Source organism: Mytilus edulis, chromosome 11 (genome assembly GCF_963676685.1).
Source record: "Mytilus edulis chromosome 11, xbMytEdul2.2, whole genome shotgun sequence".
In the NCBI taxonomy this organism is placed as follows: Eukaryota; Metazoa; Mollusca; class Bivalvia; order Mytilida; family Mytilidae; genus Mytilus; species Mytilus edulis.
The window spans coordinates 14,034,246-14,050,803 of NC_092354.1; the positions used below are offsets into that span (position 1 = coordinate 14,034,246).

The following is a 16,558-nucleotide window of genomic DNA, read 5'->3' on the forward strand; positions in this document are numbered from 1 at the left end:
GTGTTAAAATTGTAAAAGCTGGTAGTATGAATGAGAAACTACAAAACTTAGCTTTGTCGATATTTCGGTCTGTATCCAAAAATGCATTTCCATTGACACTTAATGGATTCCTAGATCACAAAGAATGGTTGATTACGAGGACTGGGGTTTATCAAATGAGTTTTTTTCAAATTATGAATGATTTATGGGGTCCTTACACAATAGACAGGTTTGCTAATTCTCAGAATGCAAAAGTGTGTAGATACAATTCTCTGTTTTGGAACTCGTGTGCAATAGCTGTAGATGCTTTTACACAAAATTGGTAAAATGAAAATAATTGGTTGGTACCACCTGTTTATTCTGTTATTCGGTGTATCAAACACTTGATTTACTGTAAGGCTAAAGGAACCTTGATTGTTCCTAAATGGAAATCGGCAGCCTATTGGACTAAGATTTTTGATAAAAACTTAGAATACCAGATACATGTTACAGTTGCAATTGAAATTTATAGATACAGAAGGTATCTTTGTAAGAGGGTCGAACCCAAGTTCTATATTTGCTCAAGAACAATTCATAACACCAGTTTTGGCGGTTATGTTAGATGCTACCGGGTAGCGGTGACACGGTCATATAGAAAATAGTTGACATGGTCACGTGTAATAATGATTTTACTAATAATATGTTGGTGGTGACAAGGTCAAGTATGGAAAAATTATAGTTGACAAGGTCAAATGTATGTGACAAGACTTCTGGTTTAATGTGAAGTATGGTCATGCTAATTTAAAAATATATATTAAGTTTTGAGCTTATTAATTTTTATAATGTTAACACATTTTACAGACATTTTCAACGTTGAGATATGGCAATCATTGTCCAGCGAAATTCATCCTAGTATGCCTGATCATCTTGTACAGAAGCTTCCAGATTATGTTCTATCGTCAAGGGCGGACAGCACTAAAAAGAAGTACACATCTGCTGTACATATTGCATTATACTTAGTTCATATATCAGAAACATTCAACTCTACAAGTAAAATAGATGAGGCTGTATATGCGATTTCTTGGGCACACAAGCTGGCCGGTTTTCCGAAACCTTTGCAATTCCGACTTGGTTACTTCCGTTCGTGAAGGGTCATACAGAAAAATTGGACACAAGATTAACAAAAAGGAACCTATTACAGCTTACATTTTATCAAAAATTGTTCATTTATATGGTAAAAATTGTAATAGTCTTAAAGATGTACGCATTGCATGCATGTGCTTATTAAGTTATGCAGGATTTTTACGATTTTCTGAATTGGTTAATTTGAAAAGATCTAATGTAACCTTTTTTCCTACTCATGTTAAGCTATTTTTAGAACAGAGCAAAACTGATGTTTACATGGAAGGTCGTGATGTAGTTATTTCTAAAAAAACTGGAAATAAGACTTGTCCAGTGGCTATGTTAGAACAGTATATGAAGTTAACTAAAATATCCGAAAATTCGGACGAATTTATATTCAGGTCTTTAAGTTATTGTAGTAAAAGTGATACTTATAAGTTAAGGGAAAATTCACCTCTTTCATACACTAGAGCTAGAGAAGTATTGTTGAATGCATTATAAACCATCGATTTAGATAAAAAAAACAGTTTGGTCTTCACAGTTTACGTTCAGGCGGAGCAACCGCTGCAGCAGCAGCAGGAGTTGAAGATCGTCTTTTTAAAAACAATGGGCGATGGAAAAGCGAAAATGCTAAAGATGGTTATATAAAAGAAAGTATAGATAATAGATTATCAGTATCTAAAAAATTGGGTATATAAGACTATTTTATAGATATAATTATTGCTGTAATATAACTAGTATCTGTTCCCTTTCTTTGTTTTCATTCGATGCTTAACTGTACTGTCCAGGCGAGCTGATATCCCAAATAGTGGTTGGTTTTTTATTTATAAATATTTTATGTTCGTTTGAGTTGACGAACAAGAACATAAATGTATTTATCAATGTTATAAGGAACACGTGTATTTGTTGTGACATTTGTCACATGACTAGATATACCGGTTTAAGGTATACTATAGAGTAATAAGTATTTCACGAGCTAATATAAGCGGGAAGAATTGTAACGGTAAATCTGTGTGTAATTATGTGTCATTCGACGCTTGCATTTCGGACAGTCCAGTCTGGTCATTTGACCCCATCCACCCACCCACTTTTATTTTGTCAATATTGAAAATTGATGTATTCATTAATAGTTATCCCATAAGGACGCGGTGTGTCAGTGTAAGATCACCCCGATGGCCGGAGGCCAGAGGGTGATCTAACACTGACACACCAAGTCCGACTGGGATAACTATTTTACATCCCAGCTGTTTTAGATTAGACGAAAAACCATTTACAATTCATAAAATCTAGTTTAGAACGCCACACAACCATAACAATATACTTTATATATTACTATTTGATGTATACCCTTTTTGACCCCCAAACACGATGAGTAGATATCAAACAATGTCAACTCGGCCCACTTGGCAATCGGCCCATACTATATCGCCACTTTATAAAAATATCGTCCCAATCTTGTTTACCGACTTGCCCCACTTTGAAAAAGTGTAAAATCAAATTGAACAATCAGTCTGAAAACTCACAAATTAACGTAAAAGGTTAAAACCCCACTGAATAAAGGTTTGACAACTCGCCCCACTTATAAAAATATCTTGCTTCCTTTAAGTATGTCAAATTACTATTATTTCGTATCAAGTCGTCCTGGTGTAGTGGTATGGGTCGTGGCTTGATATGCTAAAGGTCTTGAGTTCGAATCCCAGCATATCTACTGGATTTTTTCTACGTGAATTTTGATAGATAGTCTTTTCCGAAAAATTAATTATAAGTTTTATAGTGGATTTGACATTCCCGCCAAAATGTTACAGAACAAAGGAAAGCATGCATAACAAAGAAACTCAAACTAGGGTGATCTGGCAGGGGTGATCCGGCTCAGATCACCCCTGTTAGAACAAAGGAGCTGGGATGTAATGCTTAATATTGTGGATGTTTTTTTAAGATTATAAATGCTTAAAAAGATTGTTAACAAAGATATTTCTTTTGTAGATTGTGTATAATTGGAAAATGATATGTTGAGCATTGCTACAGGCGTGCAGACAGATATTCATAATGTAAATAAAATGAATAAACATGCTTAACTGTACTGTCCAGGCGAGCTGATATCCCAAATAGTGTTTGATTTTTTATTTATAAATATTTTATGTTCGTTTGAGTTGACGAACAAGAACATAAAACATGTTTAATAATAAACTTGCATTTGAAAGGTATACATTGTGGTTCTTCTTTTTCTTTTAGAAGATAATCAATAAACAATATATCCAGCTGTAAATTAAATATATAGAAAATTAATACTTTGAACGCCCATTGTAGTGATTTGGCACCGTTAATGTTTGTAAACAGAAAAAATAGCTGTTAACAAAATAACAATAGTGAAGTTATAGACCTTATGTCATGCATGATTATTTTTCTAAAATATATATAGTTGTATGATTTTGAATTGTTTTTGCGTCGGAATTTATTTGATTATTATAAAATTATCATATACAATGTGTTTTGCATAGCCAAGAGTAAAGATGTGGCTTACAAGATCTTATCTGTGCGTTTTAAGTTTTTTTTTTTTTTTTTATAAAAGTAAAATAATTGATCTTGGACTAAGGGAAACAATCATTTTTTTAAAACTTCCGCTTGGTGAGAACAAAAGTTTTATGATATGTATTAGTAATGGTACATTTATTGTATTAAAAAAAAAATATAAGCACAGAAAGCATATAACAATAATATCCACCTATTCCACTCTCCCACCTGTTTTTTGCTTCTGAATAAAACTCCAAAACATGTTTTTTAAACTTCATGATGAATCGATATATTTTTAAAAATCATTAACATAATAAACAGTGTATATAAAGTGCGAATCCAGCTAGTTCATTTTTACTGTTATATGCGGGTATGTCTATTGTAGAATAAAGGATCATGGGAAAACTGTATTTGTTTACGTTTTGAAAATATCAAGTTAAAGGACTTCAAGTTAAGTTTTAACATATTTTCTTTGTGATATGTCTTTATAATATACAAAAGAGGGACGAAAGATACCAAAGGGACAGTCAAACTCATAAATCTAAAACAAACTGACAACGCCATGGCTAAAAATAAAAAAGACAAACAGAAAAACAATAGTACACACGACACAACATAGAAAACTAAAGAATAAACAACACGAACCCCACCAAAAACTAGGGGTGATCTCAGGTGCTCCGGAAGGGTAAGCAGATCCTGCTCCACATGTGGCACCCGTCGTGTTGCTTAAGTGATTACAAATCCGGTAAATAGTCTAATTCGGTAGGTCATATTCATGAAAGGGAAGGGGATTGTAGTTACGACGTAAGGAACATATCCGATATCATTTGTGAAACGGTTATTCCATAACGGTCAACCAACTCGTGATGGCGTCCGTAAAATTTACGAAGGGATGATTTCAACTTCACCATTTGGAACTCTTGGTTTAATAGCTTCCTTGTGAGCAGCAAACCTCTATCAAGAAAATCATGATAGGAAATGCAAGCACGGGAATACATATCATTAAAGTTCAAATAAGTGTTATAAAAGCATCATAATATAGCATATCGATTATTGAAAGCGATCCATTTTAGCTATAGATGCGATGAATTATCACTGTTTGTGCAGTCATTATTAATGTAGAATTTGCAAAGATGCGAGGAATTTTTATTGTAGAATTATGTGATAAATGCACCTGCAACAAATGAAAAAAACTAAGTTGATGACTTTAGGATTTATGATACATGTATTTTCAAATTAAAATACAAACTCCTCATTCATTCTTCATCAAATATATAGCTTTTCAAACTTATAACAAAAGCGATTCTCAAAATGTCATATTGTATTCTTCAGATTACGTTTCTCCTTGATTTTAACTTATATAGGGAATCACTGGAGCGTGACAGCAGCGGGCCCTCTTAGGCAGTCAGTGGGCCCCTACTTATGAAAAATTCTAGATCCGCGAATGGATACTACCGCAGAGGTAAAACAATGCACATTTGGGTTATTGTACACGAAATGCATGCTACAATTCATTTTTGTTGATTTTAGACCCTTTAGAACTCTATGTGGGCTATTTCAGCAACTATGCAAAAAATCCCCAAACTAGATACACGGTTAGATTCAGCATGTCAACGAATTCCAAATATCTATATTAAAGGACTTTTGTCTATAAATTTGGACCCCACAAAATTGAAAAAGGGACCAAAAATATAAAACAAATGCATGCATCGGATACATTTGTTATTAAAGGCATGACTGTAACAATAGGATGAATATACAAAAATATCATATTCTGGGGTCTCCGAAGCATTTGGGCATGTTGGGGGGGGGGGGGGGGGGATTGGTCTGATCCCGGATCCCGCTTACTGTTTGGCAGATTCCCGTATTCCGCATATTGTTTTGTCAGATTCCCGTATCTCGCTTATACTATGCAGTTCTATTTTTTTTGTAATTATCCGTGTCCCGCTAGACTTCATTCTCCGTTTTTCACGACACAATCATTTGACTTTCACCTGTCACGCTTGCAAAAAATCGGCAATCCGGCGTCACGCTTATACCCAAATGCGACCCACTATTTTACTCTATTCTGACTCATATTAAGCCAATTATAAATATGTTAAAAAAGTAGCGTGGATTTTTTTATCCTGTCTCGTTTCGTTTTTTAGCCTTATATAGATGTCGTATGTGACAATGAGACAACTCTCCATCCGAGTCACAATTTATAAAAGTAGACCATTATACGTCAAAATACGGTCTTCAACATAGAGTCTTGGCTCACACCGAACAGCAAGTTCTAAAGGGCTCCAGTGTAAAACCTTTCAAACGGAAAAACAAAGGTGCAATCTATATCAAGATGTTCGTAATTAGTGGTGAAGTGTCATGGAAATGGATAAAAATAATAAGGATACAGATCCCTATACGCTTTATAAGAAACTAAATTGAATACATTTGAAATAAATGTTATTTCTATTGAATTCATTAGACTGTGTTTTAAAACCAAACTTTCCTCCGTAAGTTTAATTTTATCAAATCTTTCTCTTACTTTATCTATTGTTTGAGCAAGTCGGCTAAATTAAAGCTTTACAGCTAATTTCCTAATGCATGTAAAGCAAAACTTTGGTTGGCTTGCTTGCTTTGTTTGTATAATTGTTTATACAAACTTTGTAAATAAGATTGACATTTTTAAACAATATGAATAGGCATAGTTTAACCTGTATTTTTTATATTTGAATTAAATTGGGTGTTATCATAATGATTAGCCAATAAAAAAAAAGCAAGCAAGTCAACTAAAGTCTTGCTCTACATGCTTAAAGAAATGAGCTTTAAAAGATAAAAAAATGAAAAAATTATACAGTGAAAATGCACCTCATATGCAATACTAATGATTCGCTCCACATTGAAAATGAAAGAATAGTATCATTATTCGACAGTAAACATGACTAGCATTACGAAATCATCATGGTGGAATTTAGTTAAATATGAAGAAATTGAATGACAAAACATATTCTGCGTTATACAACTTTAATAATTGTATTTAAATGAATATTTTTTTACTGCAACAACATCTTACCTGTTAGTTATAAAGCACCTGCACGATCTGTTCGTGAAATGTCCTAAATATTCACCTATTTTGGTATATATTTCAAAGCTGGATGGCTTTTGGCGCGATAAAACCCCGCTCGCATCTCTTATTTTGTTTTATTAGTATTATGTATTTCTGAACATATACATTTTAACTCATTTTCTTCTTTTTCTTCAAAAATTAAAAAAAGTTCGTCTGTTTATTTATCATTCTACATTAGACATTTTTGGCATATACAGTAAAAATGATAATTTAGGATCCGCACTTTACATACACTGATAAAGAAAACCTTAAAGTGTGTATTTATTCACAGTGGGTTTAAATGTGGATTGAACAGTCAGCGTTTTACCTGAGTGCTAAGATATCATATAAATTAAACCCTTTTGTTCTGTGTTATTCATAGTTTTTGATTTAAAAACACGGTCGTCTATTTTGTGTAACATATTTAAGGACATGGGTAATGTATCGGTATTTATCAATGCTATTGTTGTAGCACTTATGGCTGTGTACGTGTACGAAAATGAAAGAAGAATGGGGGAAATGACAGCCAGATATAATCAAACAGGTAATTGGAGTTAAACAATTAGAGGACAAACTATATTTGTAGCATACTAGTTTGTACAACTTGTGTAAAGTTAAAGAACTCGTGTACACGACGAACAGTAAAGTGCGATGGTACTCGTATCTGCGATGGTTACGCTAAAGTGTTATGGAAAACGCTAAGGTGATAATTTGTTACTAATCTACACACGCAGAACATTTGGTTCTGCAATGAAAACCGTTAGAGGAGTTTCCGGTTGTGCTTGAGTGGAGTAATTGTCACCGCTTCAAAAGGTATGTACATTTCTAAATCGCAATTTTCTTATTCAACTGCTCAAAATATTGAAAATCGGCGAATGCTATACTGTGGTGAATACTTTAACGAAGAGATACATGTATCATTTACTGTTGTTCGTGGAGTTGAACTCCTAGAAAAGCTGTTGCCCCCTGAGAAATTTTTCTAAAAAAGTGACATTTATATGTTGAAATGGTTCTATTAATAGACCTACAAGTTCAAATTTACTTTTTTTCGCTCAATGTGTATGCATGTCATTTAAGGCGGCGTGTACGCTGTCCGGTGTTGATAGACGTCTTGATAAATCTAAAAACCTCAAATTTTCATTATTTCATGCGTGAGGGGATCGGTTCTGATTGAGGACATCGTGAATGCGTGTGGGGACGTGAAATTATATCTTTATATCCGAGCTATGAGTCGTTGAAAGTTGCCTCATTTGGTTAGATTGTTGATGAAACAAAATACATTTGTGTAAATAAAATGTTATGAGATAGAATTTTGAAATAAATTGTGGGAAGATAGGTTTTAGAATATGTTTCACGAAGTATAAAAAGAAAAAATCGTGTCAACGATTTTGTTTCTTGCTACAAAAAGAAGTTAAAATTTTCCCTATCAGTCAAGTTGATTTTTTTACGAAAAGAGTTGTCTCCCCCTTGAATTGCTTATTTGAAAAAAAATGATTGTGAATACACAAATTTTGATATTTGTTCACATATTTTGATTTATACAATAAATCACCAAGTTTTCTGTATACTGTGGATTCATTTATTTTCTTGGGTATCAATTTTCGTGGATTGCTGAAAACTTGCACATTATTGGATATTTGATTAGTCAATCTCTTGAAAATATGTTATTCGTTGCACATTTAAATTCGTGATTAACCTGTACCCACGAAACCCACGAAAATTGGTATCCAACGAAAAATAATGAATCCACAGTATGAATAAACAGACTAACCAATAAATTTCAAATATGTCTCCCAACTAGACCGAGTATTTGCACAAATCCGCAAATTTGGAGACATATTTGCAATTTATTGGTTAGACTGTTTGTTCATAAAAAGAAAACTTGGTGATTTATTGTTATTTCAAAATTATATCTCATATTTTTTAAGCACACAAATGAGTTGTTCATAAACAATCTAACCAAATTTAGACGACCCATAGCTTCGATATATTGATATAATTTCACGTTCCCTCACGCAGTCACGATGTCCTCAATCAGAACCGATCCCCTCACGCATGAAATAATGAAAATTTGAGGTTTTTAGATTTATTAAGACGTCTATCAACACGGAGAGCGTACACGCCGCCCTAAACGACATGCATACACATTGAGCAAAAAAAAAGTAAATTTGAACTTGTAGGGGCAACTGATTTTGTAGGAGTTCAACTCTACGTACAACAGTAAATGATACATGTATCTCTTCGTTAAAGTATTCACCACAGCATAGCATTCTTCGATTTTCAATATTTTGATCAGTTGAATAAGAAAATTTCGATTTAGAAATGTACATACCTTTTGAAGCGGTGACAATTACTCCACTCAAGCACAACCGGGAAATCCCCTCATGGTTTTCATTGCAAAACCAAATGTTCTGCGTGTGTACATTACCAGCCGTGTTATTGCTACTACGTAAAACGCTAATTACACAGAACGATGGTATGACAAGCTAAAGTACGATGTACTTAAATTTACATAAAAAAATGCTAAATTGCTATAGTATAGCACTCTAAAGTGCGATAATATAGCAAGTTGGGGTTCAACCAATACTTTTCATTTGATGCTGTGTTCACATTGGAGTAGTTTTCGTTATTAATCAAACCGGTGTCCCCATTAGAAATACATTAAAATGTCTTCTTTTAGAGAATCACTGAATGGAATTGAAACAATCATGATATACATGTTCATTATGAGATGTTGACCATCTGTTGATACTTTGAAGCCGAAGAGATTTATCAAAGGACCCAATGGGCAAAAGATGAGGTGCTGACTATGTGTTATATGGAAAATACAAAAATAGGGTCAGGTGAACGACACAGGCTCATAAGAGCCTGTAGGTTTTTTTTAAAGTACAAATAGTCAAAAAGTGTAATTGTTACAGTGAAGTTACTAGTGTATACTTTATGAGCTTATCTCAAGCCAGTAATATGTAATTCAGTGGTAGTCTGTGTTTCATATTTGTTTTCCGTTATTGTTTTGTTTATTAATCAGGTTTGAAGACCGTACTTTGACCATTATAGTTTTTAATTTTCAAATTGTGACTTTATTGGAGAGTTGTCTCATTAGCACTCATACCACATGTTATTAATATATCTACTTACACTGGTTGTTTTGGTCGTGCGGTGTTAGACAATGCTCAGCATTAAAAGCTATGTGGTAACCTATAGTTCACTACTTACATTAACTATATTTGGTCTATCTGGTCGTTAGTTTTATTTCTAGTTAACATAGATCAATATCATTTACAGAAATAAAGAATCATCTTGTATGTTATAACGTTTTATAGACTGAATCATTGGAATTGGGATAACAAACGTAAAAGGAGTTGCTAACTTATATTTGAACGAATTGAATTCCTGGTCCTATTTCAGAATCTGTTTTTCCTTAGTTAAATGACAATTTGTAACCTAACTTTAATAGAGATAGTAGATATGGTAGTAATACTAAAACTATTTTAGTAAAAATAATTAAATGGTCATGCGTATCCAATATATGATTATCGTGTATATTTATCAATTATGGACCTTTGACGAGATCAATACGTTATATATGGACCTGTTCAGATTACATTGACCGAGGACAAAATCCGAGTGTCAATATAATATAACAGGTCAATAAATAACGTATTGACTGAGGGAAAGTCCGTAAATTCTATATTACCTATGTAAATAATGTATTAGGAAAATGACGTTCAATGTTCTTTCTGTGTATCTTTTGATTTTATTTTGTTATTGAAATTCTTGAAATCTTCTGATAATTTTGCAAATGATCTTTTCTGATGCGGCGCTTTTTCCGTGGTTGCTATGTGTAACGTCATGACGTCAAACATCTAAATTCAGTAACATTTTCATAGTGACCACCAAAATATGTATAAATAGAGACGTAGCGTCAATATACGTAAAAATAGAAACAAGGCGATTAAGTAAAATAAACTTTGAAACACATGATCGTCATATTCAATGAAAACAGTAGAATGCTACACCATATGTAATATTAAATAAAATTTGCCCTGGTACGTTCTACGTCAAAAGAAAAAAAGTTAATATTATGCTATTTATTTATTTTACCAAAATACTGCAAATATGATTTTCTATAAGTGTTTCATACTAAGTGTTACTTTTAAGGTTATAATATATTTCTTTATTGTTGAAAACAGGCACTTAAACGTATTTATGGATCGGAAATAAGCGTATTCCAAATAAGGTAGGGTAGGGTGTCTTCCTCCAATTTGGATTTTGAAATACCAGAACACAAGGTCTAGATTTTTGATAAAATGTGCAAATTTTGAAATTAGTAGTTAATTTATGAGTAAGCTTTTTCATTATAATATAGAATATGCCATGTTTCATCATATTTATAATTGTATTTTACCAAAAAAACAAATACTATTGTTTGATTCATTTTTTCCAACTTTGTCAAATAAGGGGAGACAACTCAAATGCAAAGGCCGATAATTCAGAACGTGTTACTTTTACAATAGAATGTGTTAGGAATTTACCCATTTTATTATGTAGCAAGAAAACAAGTCCGGTGACCCCATGTTTTCTTCTTCTTATCTGATATAATAATTTTGGAGCTATCTTCTCATATTTTATCTCAAAATTCTATGGTGTAGTTTTCGTTTTATGACCGGAAATTGGGTTTTCCATGCATAATCTATACAAAATTTGACAATTTTGCACAACCTGAAGTGTGAAAATAAGTCCGGTGACCCATTCTTTTTATTAATCATCTTAAACAAGCAGGATATAAACTACATTTTGGCAAATTATTTAGAAATTCTATGGATTATAATTTAGACACCCCATCTACCTTAACAGCACAGACCATCTTAATTTGGCGTATCAAACCATCACACTTTAGCGTGGACCATGTTAGGGTCCTACATATATATTGAATGTTCACGATTAAGATACATCCAAACCTACAAAATTACTATTATCACAATTTTGCTAACTTTACAGTTGTTTACTGTCGATAGAAACAAAATAAGAAAATGACTGAAATAAGGTTTTGTTCATGTTGGTCATAGGCAGCTATTCTATTGTTCTACGCCCTACACTTTTGTTTTATTAATATTCTTAATTTTGCAACTTGTTACATCATAGACATGGATTGTTATTGCATGATATTAAACTTTCTATAATAGAAAAGGAACAATTAATATCAGCAAAAGTAGAGACAGAAAAATTAAGTGTAATAGAACATCAACAAATCGAAGGGATAATAAAACTGACTGAAATAGAACATCAATTACTCAAGTCAAAAGAAAAAGGTTTGTTGCTATATTATAAGTAACTATAACTTCTACATTTGATATTTTTGGTCTTGTCGAACACGCTGAAGAAACCGAAACTTGTTCTACTAACAGAAGTTTACTTGAAACGTATAAGATATAAATCTGACTGTGTATACTTCATTTAAACAGTAAATAAGACTTCTTATTGAACATGACATGTAAAGGACCAACGGCTTTTTGTAACCTTGATTTTTAATATTTGAATTGATATTTGCTGAAGTCAGGATGCTTAAAAGGTGCGCACAGTTTTCTCTGTTTTTTTAAATCTTTCTGTTTTTACCCATGCGGATTTTCATATTACAACCAGAAACTACTTGGTGATAGTTTTGCTTCATAATTATTGAATGTAGTAGTGGCAATCCTTGTTTACCGACGAAGTTCAGGTGTGGTAATGACCATGTTTATAGCAAAGTTATAATTCCGGATGGTGATGCAACTTACAGAGACAGAACGGACAGATCAGTAACAGATGCATCATGTGCTGTACGTTGAGATTTCTCCAATTATATTTATTAACAAATTGTCCAAGTTCAAAAGTGCCATATTACTTTGCTGGTTAGTTGTTTTCTCTTTAAACTTGTTTGCAGTTATTAAAGAATAAAGCATCTGTCTTTCTCTCTCTTAATTCTCGTATAAAAATACATTTGCTGCACGTTTCTTTAAGGGGTGACATACATCAGATGGGGTAAGACGCTATGCGATGGATCAAACACAGAAACATTGTATTCAGGTAACTGCTAGTACCTTTTAGGACAAAAAATGCAAACACTTAGTTCCGATTAATCCGTCACGAAATTTAGAACGTTATATTTTTATATTCTATCCAATATTGTATATGACTTAATTTTTAGACATTCGTTGTGGGCATGCTATCACAAGATTACCGATGTAGTCAGACTACTAAATAGAACTGTCTTGGAAAAAGTAAACCAAATGAAAGACGATAGATACCTTAGAAAAATTCAAACTCATGAGTCGAATAAATAGTTACATGGCCATGGCTTATATCGAAAAAGACGAACAGTCAAATTTCAATACACAAAACACAACATACAAAAAAAAGAAAAAGAAACCTACTAAACACTTGTGATGATATCAGGTGAAATGGAATCGTAATCGAGTCCAGCTTCACATGTGGCACCTGTTGTGTTGCTTATGTAAGTAAAAAGCCAGTAATAAGTCTAACTCGGGAGATCACATTTCGGGGATCGTAGTTTCGATAATTGGATATGTCCTTTGTCATAATATTGAGTACAGCAAGTTTTTAACGTGTTACATAAGATGCTGAGTATGCATTCGATCTTATAAAATAATGACGAAAAAAAAATTCACGTTTGCTAAATAAAACAACCAAATCACTATCTATCAGCTTCCTCTCTACACAAAACGTAAAGTATTTGACATTATACGCTAATTTAAAAATTGTATTTTAACCTTTACCTACATGAAAAAAACTCAACTAAACTTATGATTATGAATAAAACTAATGATAAATCGGGATTATTCATGTTGTTTGAATCTATAGTTTAAGTTATGTCTCTTTTTAACACAAAATCAAGTTTTGTACAGATTTCGTATTTGAGCGTATTAACGTTCATTTCGAATGTCACTATTAGAATCGATCGGTCAATGATGTCATTGCAACAATTGACTTCGGGTCAACTGCTGTTATTCGGTCATATTAAGAAACTTGCCATTGCCCTATTTGTTCTAAAAATAATACAAAAACAAATCATTTTTTTTTAATTTCACAACAGGTCAAGCAGGCGGTAGTCAATACTCACAACCATGGTCAAGTGTAAACTACTTATGTTTACCTCTCAATCCAGACGTCGCACAACCGCTCAAAGCACATAGTTGGTATGCTTTTCTGTGTGGAGCAGAATACCAAATTGATGAAGCAAACACACCCCAAGGAATCAGGTCTGGTATTTTTAATCATGATGTCGCTTGTGCAGCATGCCTAGCAAAAGGAAAATTATCATCCATTATGATACCAGGTAAAATATTGAAATACAAAATTTTCGTTTCAAATATCCAGTTGAAACGATATTCCAGTGCTTGCATTTTCTATCATGATTGGGTTTTTTTTATCTCACACATAACGCAAGAGTTCCGATGGGGGAAGTTGAAATAATTCTTTTGACAATTTTACGGATGCTATCAGGAGTAGTAAGACCTTTTAAAATATATCTTCTTGCGAAAACGGCAGTTATGTTTTAATTGATAAGACCACAATCCCACCGTCCTCTCCTCAAATATGACCTACTGTTTAAGATTTATAACAAAGTTTGTACCACAGAAGAAACAAGATGGTTTCATTATATAGAGCAAAATATGCTTACACTTCCGTAGTACCAGATATCAAACTCAAATTTGGCTTTTGTCTTGTCTTCAGTTTTCCATGTGGTGTTATGTGTCTTGACATGGCATTGTCCGTTTGTTTCGGACTTTGCAATTTTCTACGGTAAAGCTAACAAACAAAAAGCAATAATTCAGAAAACACATAATTTTCAGAAAAAAACGTTTTTTTACAAGTACTTGTCTGCCTTATATCTTACTTTCTTATTACATTGTATTAATTTCAGTCATATATAGATTATTGAATGGTTTTACATAGTATTTTGATGTTTTAAAAACGAGATAAAGACAACCTTCTGGATTATTCTATTGTCTCATGGTGACAGAAAAATATCACATATACAGGCTGTTAATTTTGTTATGCTCAAATAATATCATGTTCCTAGAAATAAATAGTTTTTTTCTCAAAATATAAAGTTGTAGTCACCGCAATATTTTATTTAGATCCGCGTGTTTCTCTATTATATTACGCATATTCATGGCGGATCGTGGATTGACAGAAAAAAATGTTTGTCGTCGGTCCTTGTTTGGTTTGAATGGGTTGTTTTAAACGTGTTTATAATCAATATTCAAGATAAAATATTCCACTTGACGTTCTTTATTTCTATTCACTTTTCACGTAATCTCTCTCCGTGCAAATACAAATATTTGTCCCTTTGTGAACATTTACAAGCATTCGATCAACTAAATTATTTCTGGAAGAAATGGAAGAGTTCACTTTGGGTTTTAACAAATGTTTTCTTTTATACTATTGTAAATTATTAGTATATGCATGTTTTTGTCACAAATACGAAAATTTCTTTATCAAAAGTGACAGTATGATAAACATGTTCACCGTATAATGTTGTGCAATAAACCCCGAATTATTTCCGGGGATGAAATTGTCAATTTCAATAACAAAGCTCTGTTCATATTGACTAATTTTCTGTGTCTCAATAATCATATTTTATCACATCCTTCATGCAGTAAATCTGACAACGACAATCATATTTGTGAAACCTTCAGGGCCCATTTTTTAAAATGTAAACCTATAAGATATTTGTTGTAATAAATGAATGTCAGGTCAAACCCAAGCTGTTTCGATTTTGATAATATCTTAATCTTAAATATGTGTTGTGTTGTATTGTATCAATGCATTCTTTTTGAATATTCTACTCTTTAAAATTGTGCATTAAAAAAGACTTTTAGATTGTATATTAGATTTCTTTTGCTCTGAATTAGCGAGTAATTCTGGATACATGTATGTATTATGTTTTTTTGTTTTTGTTAGATTTTTTATTTGAGGGCCTCGTACATGTATAGCTTGATATTCGACATGGATATCGCTCATTATTGATTTGGTAAGCTATAATTGTTAACACTTTTTTCTATTTAATTTTGATTTAACTACCATTTATTGACTTCATCATACTTAAGCAAATATTATGTTTAAACTATAACTAAAAGTTCGAAACTATACAATCATGTCATTGAACAAATATTACAGGATGACAAACCTGTAATAATGGATGGACAAAATAATACGATGGAATTTTCATGGCTGGACATCCAATTCATTCTGCTGCATCAGAATATGCATGCGTAGCATATGTGCCCCCATATATAGCCGACACAGACGTTCCATGCGTCGTTTGTTCAAAATAGCAAAGGCGACTTTTTTATTTTATCTAAGTTTGTAAAAAAAACTCGCTCAAATCAGAGAACTCTTTTGTGTTATTAGACCGCATGAAACAACAATCAGCAGATAATTTAACATGTGACAAGTAGTTTTATTTTATATATATACACTGATCAAGCTAACTTATCTTTTAAATCCCAAGATTCCACTCAAAAATTGAATGATATAGTATTTTACTGATTCACACATTCAAACATAACTATGTTGATAACGAAAACACCATTGTCAAATGGAACATTGACAGGATCTTCACAGAAACATTGTATGGGGTGAATGTCACGATTAAACACTTCATTTCATACTTGATGTTACCTTACCTTAAGAACTGGCCGCGCAATCGTTTTCTCTATGGCTTTTCTACCTCCGGCATAGATTACCTAAGCTAGATTTGGCAAATTTTTTTAGGAATTTTGGTCCTCATTGCTCTTCAACTTCGTACTTTATTTGGCCTTTTTAACTTTTTGGGATTCGATCGTCACTGATGAGTCTTTTGTAGACGAAACGCGC

At 32.6% G+C, this 16,558-nt stretch overlaps 1 protein-coding gene and 1 long non-coding RNA gene across 2 annotated transcripts; both read left to right on the plus strand.

The window, feature by feature from the left end:
• Positions 1-1,233: 1,233 nt before the first annotated feature.
• LOC139494758 (integrase/recombinase xerD homolog) lies at positions 1,234-2,198 on the plus strand. Its single transcript, XM_071282958.1, is given in 2 exon segments — positions 1,234-1,596; positions 1,599-2,198. Coding segments are annotated over 2 exon segments (543 nt in total). The 3' UTR covers positions 1,779-2,198.
• Positions 2,199-11,860: 9,662 nt separating this feature from the next.
• LOC139495189 (uncharacterized) lies at positions 11,861-14,007 on the plus strand. The gene is made up of 3 exons (XR_011657282.1): positions 11,861-11,988; positions 12,677-12,742; positions 13,770-14,007. It is a non-coding gene; the product is annotated as an uncharacterized lncRNA (long non-coding RNA).
• The last annotated feature ends 2,551 nt before the right edge of the window (positions 14,008-16,558 follow it).